This window comes from Astatotilapia calliptera, chromosome 17 (assembly GCF_964374335.1).
Source record: "Astatotilapia calliptera chromosome 17, fAstCal68.1, whole genome shotgun sequence".
Classification (NCBI taxonomy): Eukaryota; Metazoa; Chordata; class Actinopteri; order Cichliformes; family Cichlidae; genus Astatotilapia; species Astatotilapia calliptera.
The window spans coordinates 26,612,173-26,632,572 of record NC_137438.1 but is presented as its reverse complement, the minus strand read 5'-3'; the positions used below and the strand labels follow the sequence as shown (position 1 = coordinate 26,632,572).

Below are 20,400 nucleotides of genomic sequence, written 5' to 3'. Positions count from 1 at the left end.
TAAGTTGAAATGCAGAAACAGTGCGTGAAAAAGTGAGTACACCCCCGCTTTAGCAGCAGTAACATGAAGTAATCGTCTTCTCTGTAACTTTATCAGTCTCACACATCGTTGTGGAAGAATATTTTTTTCTGGATTTTGTTAATGCATACCTGAACGCTCCTATTTAACAAACTGCCTAAACTTCTTTTACGAGTGTGGAAAAACCACACTAATAATCACCAATAGAATGCTGATTGATGTTTTTAGCAAAAGTTGCAGGTACCAGAAATTTGATTTGCAATTGTTTTGACTTTGTGGGTTTGATGAGACCGGCCCCCGGTCATTTTAAACATTTAAATTCGTCAACATTAACTTATATCATAGGTCTAAATAGAACGTACACAGAAGAACTATGAGAATGTTTTGAAGCTTGCTTAGTCTTCACCCAAAGCATTAAATCTGCATCGCTCATACCCGAGTCCACATGCTGAGGCAGATGTATCCCATCGCTTAGAGGCAGGCACTGCACGTGAGGGATGAAAGCTGCATTTGTGTCTGTCAGCACATCTCAGGGTAATTGTGGAACAGCCAGGCTGCCCTTCAAGCTGGATGATTAAGATGATCATCTGCATGTTTCTCAGGATTACAGCGAGTGATTAGACACAAGGAGAGGACCAAGAGGCGTGGATCACCTCAACCCCCCCTCTACACACACACGCTTGAGCTACAAAAGGGGCCATCCTGCCACTGCTCTCACTCTAAAAGTCCCAGTGTTGTGTGACTGTGAAGAGGGACGGTCTTTGCCTACTTCACAGTAGACCACTTGGGCTGTGAGGTCTGAGTCCAGTTTGTAACAGAGTCCAGCTACCTTATCTGAGTTTTGGAAAAATAAAAAATGGGCAATTCAAACGGCTGCACCGTGGACGACCTGCAGGCTGTGGAGATGCATCTGTGGTACAAGAAGTTCATGACTGAGTGCCCCTCAGGGCAGCTCACCCTGCACGAGTTCAAGCAGTTCTTCGGGCTGAGAGGTTTGGACCCAGAGGCCAACGCCTACATTGAGCAGATGTTTCGCACGTTTGACATGAACAAGGTGAGATGAGTCTGGATTTCACCACACATTTAAACACAATCAAAGATGACAGGATGCCTCAAGAATAAAATAGCGATATAACGATTAGAAGCTAATGTAGAAGAATACATCTATGATTCTCTGAAAATGAAACATGAGCAAATAATTTTCTTTAGTTCTCAACACGTGTGTCTAAACAGTGTGTATCTCCATGGGGGATTTATTATAATGTGTCATATGTACATGTTAAATAAAAATATAAGCTTATGTTACCTGCATATTTCCTTTGAACCCAAATTATTACTGTTTCTCTTTTATCTTGTTATTATTTGTGAAAAAAACATTAACTTTTAATTAAAATTAGACACAATTAGAAAAAGTTAATTCTTTAGGCTGGTTTTTGTTGATTTACATATTTGTAATTGATGTTTGGAAGTTCTGATGAATTATTATTTTTTAACTACAGGAGTCATAACATAGTGTATTCACAATAATGAAAAAGGCAGAAAAAGCATAGGATAGTCTTTCTGTAGAAGCTGGAACAAAATATTACCAGTAATTCATCGATTTTTTATTTTTAATGTTAAAAAGGTAAAATAAGACTGAATGCATTAAATATTTTATTTTAAAAAATAGCTGCTTACCACATTTATCTGAACGTTGACTACGCAAAAAGGTATTTCTTTCATAATATGAGAAATTGTAGGAAAATTATCTGTTTTTTACAGATAAGTGTTTGGGATTCCTCATATCTGCGGGTTGAAAATATTATTTTGATATTTCCTGACGGTTACTTTCTGTTAATTGAGATGGTCTGTTCCTTGCTTCTGAAATCTTTAATGTTACATTTAAAATAAACAAATGAGAGAAAAAACTTCTTAAAACATGTCTAGATTAAAAATACTTGTATCATTCAAGGACACGAGTTCTCTAAAATTAACCTCCCTTACAACAAGCTTGAATATATGAATAAACTGCGCATCAGACAGGCTGGTCCAGAGGCTGATGTGGCAACTATAAAGACACAAATATAGTCCAAACATCTGCAGAGAGACTGAAAACTTTATACTGAAAGACACAGCTTACTAAAAAGGTGCAACGTGCACAAATCGATGCAAGCAAAGATAAAAATACCTCTAAGACATTCAAAGAAAACACCAATACATGCTAAACAACCACAAAGACGCCATTAAACTACAGAGACACACAAAAAACAGAAGCAAAATCAACAGAAACAGAAACAAAACAGATGATGTCATACCTGGATTTGTGGTTTCAGTGTAGGGTGCATAATCTACCTGTCCTACCCAGTGTGAATGTGAGGCACCAACATATCTAGGAAATTCCTGCCTGTTTGGAAAACCCATGTGGGGAAAAAAAAAACAATTTAACAGAAAGACTTTAAATACCAAAATATATTAGACTTGCAAACGCATGTTCTAAGTATAGGGAGAGTGTGTCCCCTGTATCCCCTTTGATCCCCAGTTTAATTGAGAGCATCTTTGAGGTAGCAGTGGGGTCATGGCAGGATGTCTGTCTGAGGAGCTGCATGCTATATTTAGCCCCCCACCCTGCTCAGCTTACAAAAAATGCCACGGTAATCTCTGAATGATTTAGACAGTGAGATTATCTGTGAATGCATGCTTTGATGCTGAGATTGTTTAGACGCAGACAGGAGATAATCCTCCGTCCTGGCGTGCTTCACTTCCCCTTGGATTGTTTTTGGAGCTGGGGATCTATTTCAGCTGAGGGATGATGCATTTGTTTAGTGATTATAATGAATATAAAACATGGATGGTCGTGGTTGACACTTTGATTCTGCAGGACGGCTACATAGACTTCATGGAGTACGTGGCCGCTCTGAGTCTGGTGATGCGGGGAAAGATGGAGCACAAGCTGCGCTGGTATTTCAAACTGTATGATGTGGATGGGAACGGCTGCATTGACCGCCACGAGCTTCTGAACATCATCAAGGTACAGTCATTCCATCGTGCACCAGCCACACTGCATGTCTGAATATTTGTTTTAGCCTCTAATCTGGCAAACATACTGATTTTCCTCATCTTCTCCCAGGCCATCCGTGCAATCAATGGAAATGAAAATCAGGAAACATCTGCGGAGGAGTTCACTAACCGAGTGTTTGACAGGATTGATATAAATGGAGATGGTGAGTGTGCGCTGGCACAGTACGGAGAAAAGGGTTTAGGACAAAATAGATCATGGGTGGACAGAGATTAGACATTCACTCTCAAAACAAAACATAAGAGACTAAACCTGATGATTTTTTTTTTTACTGGTTTAAAGTAGCTTTCTAATATCTATCAATACACATTTATAATGAATAAAAACAGGAAGTATAATGTTGCTCAGTTAGATGTATACAAAGTACTGAAACAGTAGACGTATACTACTTATAGTAGTTCTTATCACATAGAGTATACTTAGGAATATAAATGATATCTACATGGTTCATCATGTACTGAAATGAACCATAGCCAAAGACCACCGCAACATGTGTTTTAACCTATATTTGTTTACAATTTGAGAAAGTACTAACAGTTCAGTTTTACTCTGTTATTATTATTATTATTACATTATTACTACTACAGGTGAAACTACTGTCATACTTAAAGGTACTTTTATAGCAAATCTGAGCTAAAGGGCCACCATTAGAAATAAAAATATGCTCTTAAAGGTACAGTCGGTCATTTTTTGAGGTTATTTAATAGGAAATCTCAATGTTTGAAACACTCCACCTTAAAACTTGTCGCTTTTAGCTTTCTCTCTTCATGCCAGCTTTCCTCTGATTCACTGCCTTCCACAAACTTGCACTCAGACCGTATGAGAAATATCTACAGTAGCCCTGACAAGTCAAACACACTGCAGCTTAACACGAAAACACAAGCAGATAGAAAAATCCTGCAAAAGACAAAAAAAATATACAATAAAATAAAATAAAAGCTAATAAAACACAATGCAAGTGATGTGATGAATAGCTACAGTAAACAACTCGTAGCAAACATATGAACGATGTGATTAAAAACACAGTTACCTGCATCTCATTTTCCTTCACAACACAGATGGATTCTGTGCTTTCTTTAATCGTCTCATTGCAATCGCATGCTTTGGTTTCTGCTGTCACTTCTGCAACTGTTGTTGCAGGTTCAGTGTGTTTGACCTCTCAGGGCCACCATAAATATCTGCTCCCTTTGACAACAGAGTAGAAAAATTGCCTTAAACTGAGCATTTAGAGCGGTCCGAAGTCTGAACTTAGTGGTACATACACTGACCCCATATTTAATATGAGCATCCACCAATAGATAGGTCCATTTTAACTGTTGGGTTTTATATATTTAAAGACCCATTTAGGAACAAGGTTGCAAACTATCTTAAGTTATAAATACTGTAATAAGTGGTTCTACTTCATGCTGTAAGCTTGCCTCTGTATGATTAATAGCTATGTAGAAAATTTTTGCAAGTTTAGAAGTTAAATGAGGATTTATAATTGCAAAATAGGTTATAGAATACGAGTGAAATGAGTCCAGAAACCTTCGTAAGCTTATGTGTCTGTCTAGCTGGGTGTGGGTGTTTTAGTGTATGAATGTGTTCTCCATAACTGTGAGATTAAAGGGATGCAAACAAACAAAATAATGACATAAATAAAATGAAAATATTCACCAAATCAAAATTTAAACTTGGAAGTGTTAAACGTGTTTTTGGAATCTCAAACGTTTCTAAAAACACGTTTATCGCCTTTGTAGTTGCAAGCTACCAATGATAATAATTTAAAAGAAAATAGCTGGAGGAAAGTTAGTGACATTTACTGACATTTTCCATTGTTTACTTAATATCACGGCACCAGTAATATTAAAATATCATATCAATATATCAAACTGTCTGTTATGAACGTGACTTTGTTGCAGGGAGAAATGACAAATTAGCCGAAAACCCACTCAAATCTGACCAAAAACAACATGTGTCTCTTCCAACAGGGGAGCTTTCCCTGGAGGAGTTTGTGGCAGGCGCTCGCAGCGATGAAGACTTCATGGAGGTGATGATGAAGAGTCTGGATCTCGCCCACATCGTGGCTATGATCCACAACCGGAGGCGAAGCGTTTAGGATCCGTCCCTTCCGATTACCTCATCCTCATTCACGATTTGACCTGAGTGTCTCAGTCAGTCGGGTCATTTTATAGACTGAGATTTCTATTAAGATTGAATCCGCTTTAATATGATTCCAGTGTGTCTTGGAGACTGACACATATCTTATGTTTGATCTCTAAAGGAGTGACACATATGCACTTTAAATGGGATGACTCAGTCAGCCTTTGCAGACTGCTCATTGTCCTTGTTTAATGATGGCGATCGCTCCCAAGGCCACCTCGGCATGAGGGATGATCTCTCAGACGGTCCACTTACCCTCAGACACCCTGAGGCATAAAGGAGGGAGATAGTGGAGTAGCAGAGTGGCAATTACATACACTCGACTAGGCTTTCCAAATCTTTTTTTCTTTATATATTTCTGAGTTCCTCTGCACCAAATTACTCAAATCTCTATTTACCCGCTCTTGCCTGGGGGGATTTACAGGAGGGAGCTATGACACTGCAGTGTGCTCAACATCCATGCTAATTTGATTAAGTCAGTGGCTGTAAAACAGGAGCAGGTGGGAGATGTGGCAGTGAAAAAACAGTTATCAAATGTTTACCTTTTATATACATTTGTAACTTTATTATTATTATTTTTTAATCTTTTGAAAACAAAAGTTTAAGTTGGAGCGAAACGCAGGCTTGTGGTTTTGCAGCTTTTCTCTCTGTGTGTGGGAGTTTCTTTGGCTGAATGGTTTGCTTTTTTTATTCAGCATTGATGCAGATTAGTTTTGTTATGTTTGTTGGCTATGCTCATCTTGTGCCTTCTGTTGGAAGACTACAGAATGTGTTTGAGTTCAGCTTTTGCTTATTTGTACACTAAAAATAAACAATAAAAAAACCAACACACACACTTTGTCTACTTTTCATGTTTTGAAGATTTACCAGGAACAAATTATCCCAGAAATAATCTTACTAATTTAACAGGTAGAAATTGCAGTTACAGTCAAACTGGGTGTTGGACGTAGTTTTACACCAACAACCATGTTCAAAGCCACTTAAACCACATTTCTTCCCCAGTTTGAGCTTCAACAGGTCACCTGGCTGATTAGATATTAGCGTTAACAAGCAGATGAACAGGTGTACCTAATAAAGTTGGTGAGTGAATATTTATAACTATGTGATATTCTTACAGCTTAGCAGTTTGTGGGTATGATAATATCAGCCTGGAGACATAGTACTGCATATCTGCTTTTGTTCTTTATCTTCTCACTGATCTATTTAGAGAGTCCTCCAACTACTTTAAAGACTCGCATATTTTTAGTATTTTTCTGATCTTTGCTCTTTCAACCTCAAATTACTGTAAATCCTGGAGCAGAATTTAGGGGATGTTTTTAGACATCATCTTTCATAAACACTTATAAATTGTATTAACAATATGCCCTGACCTTAGTACGCTCATACAACAGATTAAAAACACATTACTGACATAAAATCCCGCCTTTGAGCAAGGACGATGACTCACCTGCATGGTGCCAGGATCACTTTGCATCAGTGCTTCTACAGCTGCACACCAGTTTTGTTTTTCCTTTTTCTTATTTAAATCGTAACAAACAGAGTATGTACTAATTTCTTTGTTATACTAAAGCCTAAACTAGATGTTTGCAATATGCTAAAAAATTAAATAAATCTCTAGTATATTTGTTATGAACACACTGAAAATGTAACCACAAAAATAAACCAAAATAAAGTTTCAAGTTACAAAGATTTATTTTCTACAAATACAAACATTTAAACGAGGAGCTCATTTATCAACCACAAGGGGGCAGCGAAATAATTGGATTAATTTCCTCCTGGAGCTTCTTGTGTTTCCAAATACTTGTCCTTAGGTGAGTTCTTGCAGAAACAAATGTGCCTTTGTCTGACTGTCACTGCGTGTCATCTCTCTGTTAATGCACTGGAGGCTCACAGAAAGTCGTACAAATACTTGACAATATCAAAGTTCACCGTCCTGGAAGATAAATCACACAAAGCAGATTTTCAGTGAAAAAAAAAAAAAAAAAAGGAAAACTGTAAAAGGTCAGTTCACTTGAATAATTCAGTCAGTCTCATTCATGTGCATTAAAAGGATGAGCGTGCATGCACACACACGCACAGACCTGGATATGGCGCAGATGAAGTCCAGAGAAACGGCACATTTGTACTTCGGGGCGTCGAGCTGGTCGTCATGACTGACCTGAGCCAGCAGCTGCAGGGTCACCAGCGAAGAAATCTAAACGGGGACAGAGGAAAACCAAAATGAGTCTCTGCTCCACTTCTTAAAACGCAGCTTCTCCACTTTGAAGCAGAGCCATTAAATGATGGTAGCCAGTCACACAGATATGGGGCGAGCCTAATTGCCTAAAAACATTTCATGCTTGGGTCCATAGATAGGTCTGTGTTTAGCTGCCTTTGACCATATGGCTAGGAAACTGTTTAAACTTAAAAAAAAAATAAAAAATCAGGCTTGATTTAACATGAAACACTGCACTGTTACACACAGGAAACAAAAAAATCCTTTACCATCCTTTTGTTATAACAGTGTACATTCCTGTTCAGTGGCTTATCAGGCAAATTGGAAAAAAGTGTGAAATTATTTTCTATATTGGGTCGTACCCTGAGGCCAACTCAGGGTACGAAACTACACTTCAGGACTAAATGAGGGGAAACAGACTATTGCAGAGCTCTGACATAACAAGGTGGTGGTGTTTAAACAAGTTAAGGAGAGAAATATTATCAGATCTCTTAGGAGATGAATTCTTTTTGGATAAGTTATCTTAGTGCACACACAGTTCAGTGGAAATGAAAACACGAACTCTTTAATTCAAATTCAAATTATTTGTTCCATACCACATTATAGAATCATTTAAACACAACAGATGAACAACAACACATGACAAAATAGCGCCATTATTTGTTTAATAAAAATTAAGCCAGGAATAGGAATTAAGAGGATGAGCAGCAGCCAGCTGCTAATCAGATGTGCTCAGTAAATGTGGGCACCTCCATAAAAGCAGAAGTTTTGGCAGCCTTCAGGTCTCAAGCATTCAAATGTGTCAGCACAGTGCCAAGGAGGAAAAATGTCAACTATGTCCCGCTTGCGTACCTACTGACGTTGTTGTCAAATGTCATCTTTATGGGGAACGAGCTAAAAAAGCAACAGTGGCTGCCCATCAATCTGGGAAGGGTTTTAATACCATTCCCAAAAAGTCCAAAATCCATCATTAAGAAATATTATCCACAACTGTTAAAGATTCAAGACAGCTGCCAATCCTCTCAGGGGTCTGAATTTTTAGTGAAAGTTGGCACAAACAGCAACTCTCGACTGCTTTAAACCAGACTGACCTGTGAGAAGATGCTCGCTGTCGGGGCGACTCTGCTGTCCACCACACTGTAAAAGATGGCAAGCAAGCGGTCCAGAGGGAAGGGCTTTGGACCCAGAAGGTGATTACTTGTCTAGAAGACAGACAGATCAATATAAACATTGTGTTACATGTTTCCAAATGAAATCAACGAAGATGTAAGAGTTATGTCAGAATAATCACCTTTTCATTTTTCTTCAGGAAGTTTGTTTTTCTTATTTTACCATGGTGCTGTTGAGCAGAAACAGAAGATGTGATTCATTTGGTTCATTCACAAAACCATGACTTAGGGGAGAAGGTTAAGAAAACAAAAAATCCCCCCCAAAAAAGCTTAATAAATGTATTTTTCTCCCAAAGATGAGCATATTTGGGATATTCATTCTCACTAACACAGCCAAGAATAAAAAAAAAAATAACTTTTGACTCACTACAAACTTTGTACTTATGCTGACCTCATTATAAGAATTTTTTGCATTACAGTGTATACATGGCTGAACATAAAAAAAGTATTATTATTATATTCCTTTACCTTTAAAAAGAAGCGTTTATCTGTGCGTGCAGGGTTGTAGGAAGCCAGATAGGCAGCAATCAACAGGAACTTGGAGTAATAAGGCAATTCAACATGAGTGTGAGCTGATAAACCTTTCAGAAGACAAAATAAATGCAATAAGTCCACGTCGTCATATTCTTTCCTGCACTAAAATTCTGTTTTCTTGCATAGAAGAAAAGAATTTAAGCGTAAGTGACCAGTGTTTCAGTTTGACATCTGCTCTGTAATCGAAATCAGTGCAAATACCTCGCAAGGCTCCGGCCTCCTCCTCCTCCATTTGCTGCATTTGCTCCCACTGCAGACTAAGCAGAGGACAGAGAATACACATGGATGATGAGGCTAAAAAAAAACCCCATTAATAGTCTAAAAAGCAGCGCATAGCAAAATAATGCAAAAAGTTCAGACCTGGACACCTCTCGAAGGTAAACCGTCTGCATGGCTTTTTTCAAATGTGGCTCAATGTGTTTCCACAGCTTGTGGGTGTCAGTCTCTTTCACTAAACACACAGCATAATTACAAACACCATCAGAAAGTGGTGGAAAAACAGCAGGAAAACCTCAAAAACATTTGTAGAAACAAAGCAATTAAAGCAGCACAGATCAATATTTTAACCAGCTGAGAATGAACACTCGGCTCAGCTATTTCACAGATTTCCTTCAAGCTTTTTGGGTATTTTTTTATGTGCTGACAGTCTCCAAACTCTACTCTCATAACACTCATTTCCAATCACAGCGGGCGCCCAGAGAGAAGCCGAAGCATCAAACGGACAAACATCCACATACTGTTTTCACAATAGACCCAAAAAGAGACAAGATAGGATTTCTAAATGTCAAATTCATTTTAGTGTCTGGAATATGAGGAGCCTCTGAAGCTACAGTATATCAGAAATGTGGAGCTACCCCACAGGGTTTGAAAGCAGGGACTGTGATTTACCCGCGTGGGCTTCTTGTTTTTGTCTTCGAAGCTTGTTGAAGACAACATGAAGTAGCTTGAAAATTACCATCATTGAATCAAAGAAAATAAACACAAAGACAGTTATGGCACAAAGGGGAGCCTTCACAACATCGCTCATAACATACACTCAGGAAATATACACCCAGTGGCCTCTTTACTGGGTACAACTGTACAAGTGAAGGCAGCCCAAAACAATACAAAAGTTTTGCTCTATTATTTTTATTTTTAAGGCAACATTGTTAGATCTGAGTGTTTACATCATCTGAATACATGTTTTTGGTTGGTTAGAGGCAGAATTCCAGGTCTGCAAAGTCATAGTTTCACATTATACTGGGAAGTAATTTGTATTATAAAATTTTAACAATTTTATTTCCAAAGATAAAGACACACTTGAGTTAAAATAGGACAGTAAACTATTTTTGACTATAAAGAATCAGTGGTTACCAGGTGATCACATTGAACTTTTCACATTTGGCGACCAATTGGAAATAGTTGCAGTGACCAAGTGATTGCAGCATGCAGCAAGTCAGGCTCTGGTTGACCACTTTTAGATTGCAAGGTGATCTGGACTGGACTGGCTGTGATCACTCTCAGACATATTGGCAAAGGGTTGTAAAAAAAACTGCCTTCTAATTTAATATGTAGACAGACTGCCAACACACTGCAATTTGACTCTATCTACTCCGATGAGCGCAACTTGCCTGTGATGCGTCTCTTAGAAATAGGAGGCTAATCTCAATAGAAAACAACTTAGGTGCCAACTGATTGTATTCAGGTTATATTCCTATATTAAAGCAAGATTGTCCAGCACCTTTGTCATTCTGCAGTTAAATCACCATCCTGCAGCAGCTGTATGAGGTTTTGGCTGGACTCTGACACTCAGAACTAGTTTGAATTTCTGTAGAATGAGAGTTTCTGTCTCCACAGACGGAAAAAGCTTTGCAACAGATTTGAGATCTGGGCCAATTTATCACAGTTAATCACAGATTAAATGCAATTTCCAGCTTGACCTCATTCAGTCTCAAACTGATAGCAGTCTGACTCTGTCTTATTGCTGTTTTATCTCCATCTTGAGGCCCCAAAGTCTCTCTCAAGATGGCATTTGACTGCAAGTTGTCACAAAAGCAATGATTAGTAGCATTAGGTCTGTTTCTGGCCACTGTAAATGTCACATCTATATCTAAAAGCTAATGATCCGCAGTGTCTGCTGGATGTGTAAGTATTCTGCAATTACAGTTTCCATGATAACTTTATACAGGTAGTGTGCGTTTTAGTGTGTTCTTTTCAGATGAATGAAAAGACCTCCTCACAATTACCTTTCCCTTCTGCCAAAGGCTCACAGAACTTTGAAAAGTTCAGGGCAGCCTAGTAGAAAAGAACAGAAGAAAATGAGAAAACAGGTGGAAGAATTAAAAATAATCAATGCAACAACTTGTTAATGTGTGTTTCTGACCAGGTGTCGCAGCTCTCTGAGGTCTCGACAGACAGAGTAGAAGACTCCCAGCAGGATGTTGATGTACGCAGAGTAAAACCCAGCTGAATATGAAGAATGCACGTTCTGGGACAAAATCTGTTGCAGCTCACCTACAAACGGTTTAAGGAACAAGAAATAAAGCTTCTCCAAAAACCAGCCAAGTCTCACAATATAAAGTAAAATGATTCATTCACACGCCAAGTGCTGAATTTATACAGTGGTTCTTAAGAACGCAACATTTTTCCCCAGAGTCGCTGCCTGGAGTGTGAGAACAGTATCACAGGTACAAATGTCACAGCTCACGCTGCATATGCTGACCGTGCGTCATCAATACGCAGCGTGTTGTGAGTTGCTCGTGACACTGGCTGCCGTAGCATGTGTGAGGAGGATTATATACTTTTACTGTAGTCAGGGAAATGCAGCAGAAGCGGCTCAAAGCAGCCTGTGTTTGGTCTGAACTTGTCCCAGGCGATTTCACTGAGCAAGATGACGGTAACGTTGTCCCCAACCTGAAGAACAGATGTATGTAGTTAGGATCAGGGAGCTCAGAGAGATGAAGACTCTGAGAACTTCACAGTTACAGACCTCTTTCCTCAGTTGATTCATGTGTTTTATATATTTAGATGTTTAGCTTTGTTTGCTTGATTAAGTTCTTACTGGACATGTTGACTAAACAAAACAAATGAACGCATTTTTGATTATGCAGAAACAATAAACACTCACAGGTTTCAGCTTTTCAAATGTGAACATTTTGTAGGTTTTTTTCTTACGTGTGATGTGAAACTGAATATAGTTCTGTTTTTCCTTAAAGAGAACAATATTTTATAAGCATATAATAAAAGACCTTCTGAATTTGAGTCTCTAAATATATGGGAAAATTTAAAAGAAATAATTCACTTTAAAGCTAAAGCAGCCACAACACAGGAAGAAGTACTGCACCTACGAATGGCATACACAACAGTTCAGATCCTCTACTCTGAAAACATCAATTCATTTTCTGCTGTTTATCCAGTTGTGAGTCTTAGGAGCAACAGTCTAAGCATAGATACCAGACCTCCCACTACCTCCAGCTCTTCTAAAGGTACATCTGAACTTTCTGAAAGTCTGCCAAGGATGTCCTGAGTGTACGCGAGGGTCTTCTCCAGTAGGCCATGTCATATACACCTCACCTAGGAGACGTCCTAGGCATATGCCTCCTCCTATATCATAATTAAATACTGTAAATAAGGAATCCCATCTCCATCAGGGTGCGACAGAGGTAGGACTACAGAGGATATGTTAGAAAGACAGCACAGTGGTAGTGTGGTTAGGGCTGTCCCTTCAAGCATCTTCAAGCCTCACTATGACTGCTTGGGTTTCCTCATTGTATGCAAGATTTATCCTGCAGTTCATTTTATTTGTTTACTTAGATTCCCTTTAAGGCCTAAGATTTATTATTAAAGTCAATTTGTAAGCATGCAGGTGCATATCATACCATTCACGGTAATACCGGTATAATGTTGGGCAATGATAAGAAAATGAAATATCGCGATAGAATATGGGTAAAACGCGCATGCACAGTGCCTTTGTTTTCATACGCACATGGCGGAAAAAGCATGGCGGCGGCGACGGAGAATGAAATGAATGAAGAATGAAAGCGGACCGTTGAATGAAACGGATGAACCAGAATTGTTTTTAAAAAAATTCTGCAACTTCAGTGGTGTGGAACTGGTTTGGCTTTCGTCCGTCAGATACACAACAAAACACTACTTTTGGTAGAGCATGCTAGTGGACCGTCGTTATTACCGTGTTTTTTGTTAAATACGGCTCACTTAAAATCAATCCTTTGATTTTTCTGAAAATCGACAGTGCCCTTTATAATCCCGTGTGCCTTATGTATGAATTCTGGTTGTGTTTACTGACCTTGAAACAATTTCATGTGGTACATGGCGCTCAAAAATCTGTCAAATGTTTCAGTACGACTTTGCTAAGCTATGAACCCGCAGCGCTTGATGGATTGTCGGAGCATTACGGCTATCGTAGGCAGGAGCCTCGTGGAGTGATGCGTACTGTGCTTCAACATAATATTACTGTATTGTGTGTGTTTAACCTCTTTTTAAGTTTTGTGGATATTATACATGGTTATGCTGAGAATGGGTCGGCCAGTTTCCACTGGAAATGCCTTTTGGGTAAACTGACAACAAGGAATTTGCATTTGCACTGTTAAATTTTTATATAACTTTAATGCACATTAAAAACAGCTGCTTGTTTAAGTGAAAATACATTGATTTTTTTTTTTTTTTGCACTAATAAAGTTGTGGAGTTGTAAAGTATTTTGTCTAGTATCAATTATATCGTCAGTTATATCATTATCGCAAATTTTCAAATGTATATCGTGATAAATATTTTTGGTCATATCGCCCTGCTCTTATACCTACAAACACCACCTGCAGTTAAGCATACTTAATTTAAACACACACAGTGGCTTTAATACTGCAGATGCCTATAAACAAGAGATGACAACATAATTTGCTATTAATTCTAAAAGTCTGCTGCATCATTGAAACATGCATGTATATAATGTGCAGAGATAAAAGGGATCTGTGAACATCAATAAAATATGTCCACTGTGACCACCACTGTTACCTAATGCAAGAAATAGCCTTAATCGCTATAACTTCTATGTGTTTAGACACAAGACCATTAATCTAGAGTTGAAGCACTTCTTGAATGTTTATCGGGGTTTGGCATGGTAGTGGTTTTTGGTCTGGGTACTTCAGCTTCCTTCTCTTTTTCTTTTAGCCCTGTGATGGGCTGCTAACCTTCTCAAGTTATAACCTGCCTGTTTTGAAAAACGGGATGGGCTCCAGCCACTCTGTCACCCTGAACTGGTTAAGCAGTTCAGAAAAAGGATGCATGGACGATAGACAGAAACTGGAAAACTGCACCAGTCACCTTTTTTTCTTGTGTAGGAAATATAGGAAAAGTTAAGCCAGATTATTTTCTGCATGTCAGTAACACACACACATTTTACGTCTTTCCTGTTAATGTTTTATTACATTTTTTCCCGAAGTTTAGAGATGAAACAACTCCTCATCATCCTCCCGTCCTCCACGTAAGTGTAAATCTGCATCCTAATTATCACTTCAAAATCCAGTGTGGCAGCACTGAAGCAGCAAGCCATTAAAAAGACAGGTTCCTCTTAACGCTCACAATCCGCCGTTAAGCACTTAGCTTTCATTGGGATGAAACACAAATAATCACATAAGTCTTTTTACTTTTGGTGTTTTTAATTAAAATGCTGTGAGTGGTTGCCATCCTTCCTTCCTTAATAGCATTAAAAAGCACCACACACTCAGCTCAAGGTCATCCGTTACAAATGAGGCTCCTCCAGTCCCCTCTTCATCATCCGCACAGAGCAACAACAATAAAGCAACTCACTTTATAGATAACACAAAGAGCATGCAGCACTTTCTCACCAGCTCCTGAAGACGCAGGAGAGCAGAGAGGAGACTGGCATCAGTATCTCTCAGAAGCTCGGCTTTCTCCATTACCTACAAATTACACAGTTAATGTTAATTTGATCTCATTTTATCGCATTTATAATACAGGCAGTGAACGGATGTTTTATCAGAGAGCATTACTGATTAAACCCACTCCTGTTCTGACTGAAAATTACACTTGTTTTCTCCAGGCTGATGCATCTGCAGCTTTGTTTAGCATCTATTTGCACTTGTTATCACTACTAATCATATCATCACACAAACATTCAGGTGACACATGCGAGGAATAAATAATCTGACATGCCATGGGATTAGGGATAATCTCGTATGCCAAGTGAGGAGTGGTTGTGTGTAAAGTGCACGGCACTCACAATGTATCGCGTCTGTTTGGCAGGAGACTGGGAGCACTGCTGTCTGTAGACACGGACAAAGTCAGACAGGGAGGGACTGCGGGGGAGAAGAGAGGGGGCATCGCAGCCAAAGAAGGACAGCAGCACTTGTTCAAACAGCAACGCAATAGAAACACACTCGACGCAGCTCACTGTGGCGTGAGGAAGCTGCAGAGAGAAGGAAAAGGAAGCATGAAAGAGAATCAGTCTGATGTCTGTGGAGATGATACACATCTTCACACTGTGTTGACTTAATCTTCTGACTGCACTGGACCCTAAATATGTACAAATTACATAATTTTGTGTTACCTATTGAAAGCAAGGACAAGTTATATAAACAGTGGGTTCATTAGAGAGATAACTTTGAATATCTTGAGGTCCAACTTAAGAGGTCACTCCTTGTTTTCCCCAGGACTTTATAGCCAAATGACTAGGGATGGGTATTGTTTAGGTTTTATCCGATACCGGTGCCAAACCGGTACTTTTGAAACGGTGCCGGTGCTTAAACGGTGCTTAAACCGGTGCTTAAAGAATGGAGAACACAAAATTAGTCCAAAAACCTCTCATGTTCAGCTGTTTTTTTGTAAAAAGATAACAATGTTAGCCTTTTCTGCAGCTATAGGGGATTTATGGCATCACTCTTGGCTGGAAGCAGTGCTTAATCAATGGAAAAAAGACAAACTTTGGTAAATGGTAAATGGCCTGTATTTGTATAGCGCTTTTCTAGTCCCTAAGGACCCCAAAGCGCTTTACACAACCTGTCATCCACCCATTCACACACACATTCACACACTGGTGATGGCAAGCTACAATGTAGCCACAGCCACCCTGGGGCGCACTGACAGAGGCGAGGCTGCCGGACACTGGCGCCACCGGGCCCTCTGACCACCACCAGTAGGCAACGGGTGAAGTGTCTTGCCCAAGGACACAACGACCGAGACTGTCCAAGCCGGGGCTCGAACCGGCAACCTTCCGATTACAAGGCGAACTCCCAACTCTTGAGCCACGATCGCCCCTTTGTCCAAAAACCTCTCATGTTCAGCTGTTTCCCTCTTTTTCTTTGGTCATTTTAGCCTTTTTGGCCAGGGTGAAGGGAGCATCTGCCATCAAACAAGAAGACAGCCGTATGTAGCTATGATGATGTTTGCTAGTTCACCTTACATGCATTAATTTAATAACGTGGTTAGCCTACTCAACAAATTACACACGAACAACATGAAGCTACTCATGCAGAGAAGAACGGCTGCTGCTGCCATCATCATCTGTCATCATTTCTGCTACACTGGCAGGGCTAGGGGCCAGGACTCTCCTCTTCGTGTTTTTGGGGGATGTTGCTAACTCCGGGTCCGATAACAGGCAACCCACCCGCAGTAGATGTGCTCGGTGTGAGGTCTCACAGCAAGCTATCAAATACGGCGCATTTCTCGGCTTTTAAAAAAAACGCTATGCGTCGCCAGGTATTTCATCGGATTTGAGGTGTTACCTCCTTTGACAGTATCACAGTATCAGCTTAAAGCACTTGTTGCAGGCTGCTGAGTTTGCATATTTTGCTGTGAAGTACAGCCAGACTTTTGACCGCTTTGCCTTGGTCATTTTTAATCTGTAGCTCTGCTCTAAAAGAACGTACGTACCTGGCCCCGCCTACTATCCTCGGAAACGTAAAATGATTGGCTAGAATCTAAAGTGTATCACAGCTCAGGGAAAAAAAGCACCAAAATAAAGCACCGAAATGTGCGCTGCTTTTCGGTCTGGTTACTACCGTTTATGTCAGAACCGGTGCCATGATGGCACCGGATACCGGTACCCATCCCTACATATGGATTCATCTATAATAAACAAAATCATAATCAGGGATTAATCTGCATTAAAGGCTGCAGCCCTAGTTGGCAATTAAATTTTCACATTGTGAGAAACCACCCGATGGGAGTAAAACATTATTCAGAAACTGCAGGAACCAAAAAGATCAAGAACAAGTGATTTAAGAAACAATAGTCCTAAGAAGGCTATAAATTCTCCGTATTTGAATTTATTTATTTATTTAAAAAAAGAAGAAGACTTCCATGTTGTCAAGTCACATTTTTGTGGCTATGCGAGATATGATCATTAATGGAGTATCATTAAACTGTAAAACAAAGCATGCTATGAGTTTTACATTTGCCAGACATCTCTTTGAAGGTGGTGAGGGTTTCTTGGAAGTCCAGGTCTGATCCAGAGTAACATACGCTTTACCCCACATTTATTTTTCTGCGATATGGACACCCTCAGTGGCACAGGATAGCATGCTGGCATGCACCACAGTTCAGGTTGTCTCCTTTAAATGTTTAACATCAGGCTCTGCACAAAATTACAGTAGAACTCACTGCAGATGAAACGGGTCTCTCTTGTAAATGAGACGCTGAGTCTCAATGGGACTATCTAGATATTTGGATATTAAAAATATTTGGATATTTAAAAAAAAAATAGCTGCTTTCTAAGAAAGAGACTTCTTTGGTAGCCATTACCCATCTATACTGAGTGCATTGGCATAAAGTATGTGTGCAAAGAGAGAAAAACATCTGAAGGTCTTTGATCTTTAAATTTAATTTATACAAGAATGCTAGCAGTAAAATTGTTGCTTTTCTTTAATGTTTTTTCCCAGTGATTTTAAGGGAAAAATGCACCTTACACACACTCAAACTATGCAAAGATTTGTGTTCTTGTGTGATTTTGTACTTTCAGTAAAACTAAGTATTTTCAAGGACTCTTTAAGTGATTGAATAAAGAAAAAGTTCATAATAACACAAGTGTCAACTTTTTATTAAAGTTATAAAGGCTTAAAGGAGTCCATAAGTCAAATTTTTCTAACTCAAGTAACTGCCAGTGCAATAATATTTAGCTGTCCATCCTTTATCGCACTTTTACCTGCCATGTATGAGGGGAATTAAGAGTGAAGTTAGTTTTTATTTTATGGTTTTAAATACAGGGCCCTGTAGCATGAACACATAAGAACATTATTCAGAACGTTCACTAAATAGCAGATATCTCCCTCACCTCCAGCTCCTTCATCAAAACGTGCATCACGTGGCTTTTCCCTGAGGCTCGATGACCGTAAATGAGGATTGAAGGGTAGCTGTACTGGTGCGGCTGGAAGAACAAAATTCAGCATCTTTACACTCAGTAGAACTGTCTCACTCGATCAAGACCACTATCCACTTAAACCTTCTATCAGCTTTCATCAGCACATCGCAAAGTAATAACAGCCAAGCTCTGATATGATTAAACCCAGTGTTAATGTCAGTAATCAGCCATAGTGCTAACAGCTCATAGACTCAGCTTACTTAACGAATCTATTTAAAACCCTGAGTGAGATCAAATGACAAGTAATTAATTTTTATAACAAGGATAAAATGAATTGCATATCTATTAATGATTTTAATCCAAGACAGACATCAATTACTGGTACTAAACTGTCCAAAGCTTCAGATCTACATTTTATAATCTAAGATAAACATTTTGAACAATGAATTTTAAAGGGAAATCTCATCAGATGATCCAAATATGTCGACATATTTACTAAATTACACTGGATAACACAAATAATGCAAAACTTAACCCTAGAAATAAGAAAATGACATTGAGCTACTGAGATATTGAGATTTAAGGTTTAGGAAAATGACTTTTATTTTTCCTATACTTTTTTTTATAAAAACAAAAAATATAATAGTAATAATAATAATAATACAAGAAAATTGTAAAAGAGTGAAAATGGTCTTTAATGCATCATATATCAGTAATAAAACTTTTTAAATCAAACACATAAAACACTGAGTTTTTAGGACGTTAAAAACTGAATTAGCATGTGTCTCTGCGTCTTTTAATGTGGCATACTTTAAAACATTAAACGGAGATGAGTGGAGACTTCTTACCTGCCCCATCAGCGACAGCAACATTTCAGCCTGGACCTCTCTGCAGGGCAACTTCTCTGCTACCCCCTTCAACCTCTCCTCGTCGTATCCCGGGTGCTGCAACAGCGCCGTCATGCTACCACCACACCGTTTATGTAGGTGAGCTCAGCAGAGTTCTGCTAAAAACAACTGACTGACGTTAGCTTCAGCTCGTCCAACTCCAACCAGACGACGAATGAACTCCGTTGTTCAGACAAAAAAAATGAGTCAAAGGAGTAATATCATCAAAAATTATGTGCTGTAAAAACCATAGGGTGCTGAGGAAACATTCATGCCGGTAAATAAAATGTCTTTAAGACTTAAAATGCGAAGAAGTCTTCAGTTAAAGTCCGAAACACCTTAAACTCAGTCAAGACCACTTGCTGGAGTTTCGCGCGCGCCTTCAGATTGCGTCACATGCTGTCATTCGGTAGCAGCGAATCACAAGTGAGACACGAATTCTGGGTAATGTAGTTTTGGGAGTGAAACAAGCACATTAGAAATTCACTGCGGATTCAAGATAACTATTTGCGATATTTCCCAATAAACGTGGATCAAAGCAAGTCTTACATACTGCAACATATTTAATTGTGCTTTCACACACTTATAAACATACATTCTAGTAATCTATGGGTAACATCTGATGTAATCTGGTACATTGCAGTGTACTGGTAGTACACTAACATAACCAAAAACAGAAGAAGGTATAGTCATCATAATATTAAAAGTATATATTATTTCAATTTGATGCTTTTTTTAAAATGTTATTTCTTTCTCTCTAGCTAATCACTCACTCAGATACATAATCTTCAGCTACATTCTTATCCACTCATCCATCCATATGGAATACAAAAAAAATCATTTTATATATCAATGTAATGCTTAATGTAATATCCATCCATCCATCCATTCGCTTCCGCTTATCCTTTTCAGGGTCGCGGGGGGCGCTGGAGCCTATCCCAGCTGTCATAGGGCGAAAGGCAGGGTACACCCTGGACAGGTCGCCAGTCTGTCACAGGGCTAACACATAGGGACAGACAACCATTCACACTCACATTCACTCGCACATTTACACCTAGTGGCAATTTGG

At 39.1% G+C, this 20,400-nt stretch overlaps 2 protein-coding genes across 2 annotated transcripts; one reads left to right on the top strand and one right to left on the bottom strand.

Moving 5' to 3' along the window:
- The first annotated feature begins 733 nt into the window (after positions 1 to 733).
- Positions 734 to 6,048, top strand: guca1aa (guanylate cyclase activator 1Aa). Its single transcript, XM_026146396.2, has 4 exons — positions 734 to 1,072; positions 2,876 to 3,025; positions 3,125 to 3,218; positions 5,044 to 6,048. The coding sequence occupies exons 1-4, from the start codon at positions 875 to 877 to the stop codon at positions 5,169 to 5,171; spliced, it is 570 nt and encodes a 189-aa protein (XP_026002181.1). The 5' UTR covers positions 734 to 874; the 3' UTR covers positions 5,172 to 6,048.
- Positions 6,049 to 6,888: 840 nt separating this feature from the next.
- On the bottom strand, positions 6,889 to 19,725 carry orc5 (origin recognition complex, subunit 5). The gene is made up of 14 exons (XM_026148010.2): positions 19,293 to 19,725; positions 18,418 to 18,510; positions 15,370 to 15,555; positions 14,975 to 15,049; positions 11,914 to 12,025; positions 11,496 to 11,626; positions 11,359 to 11,407; positions 9,494 to 9,584; positions 9,335 to 9,390; positions 9,068 to 9,180; positions 8,722 to 8,769; positions 8,522 to 8,632; positions 7,297 to 7,409; positions 6,889 to 7,148 (listed from the first exon to the last, which is right to left on the bottom strand). The coding sequence occupies exons 1-14, from the start codon at positions 19,404 to 19,406 to the stop codon at positions 7,103 to 7,105; spliced, it is 1,338 nt and encodes a 445-aa protein (XP_026003795.2). The 5' UTR covers positions 19,407 to 19,725; the 3' UTR covers positions 6,889 to 7,102.
- Positions 19,726 to 20,400: the final 675 nt, after the last annotated feature.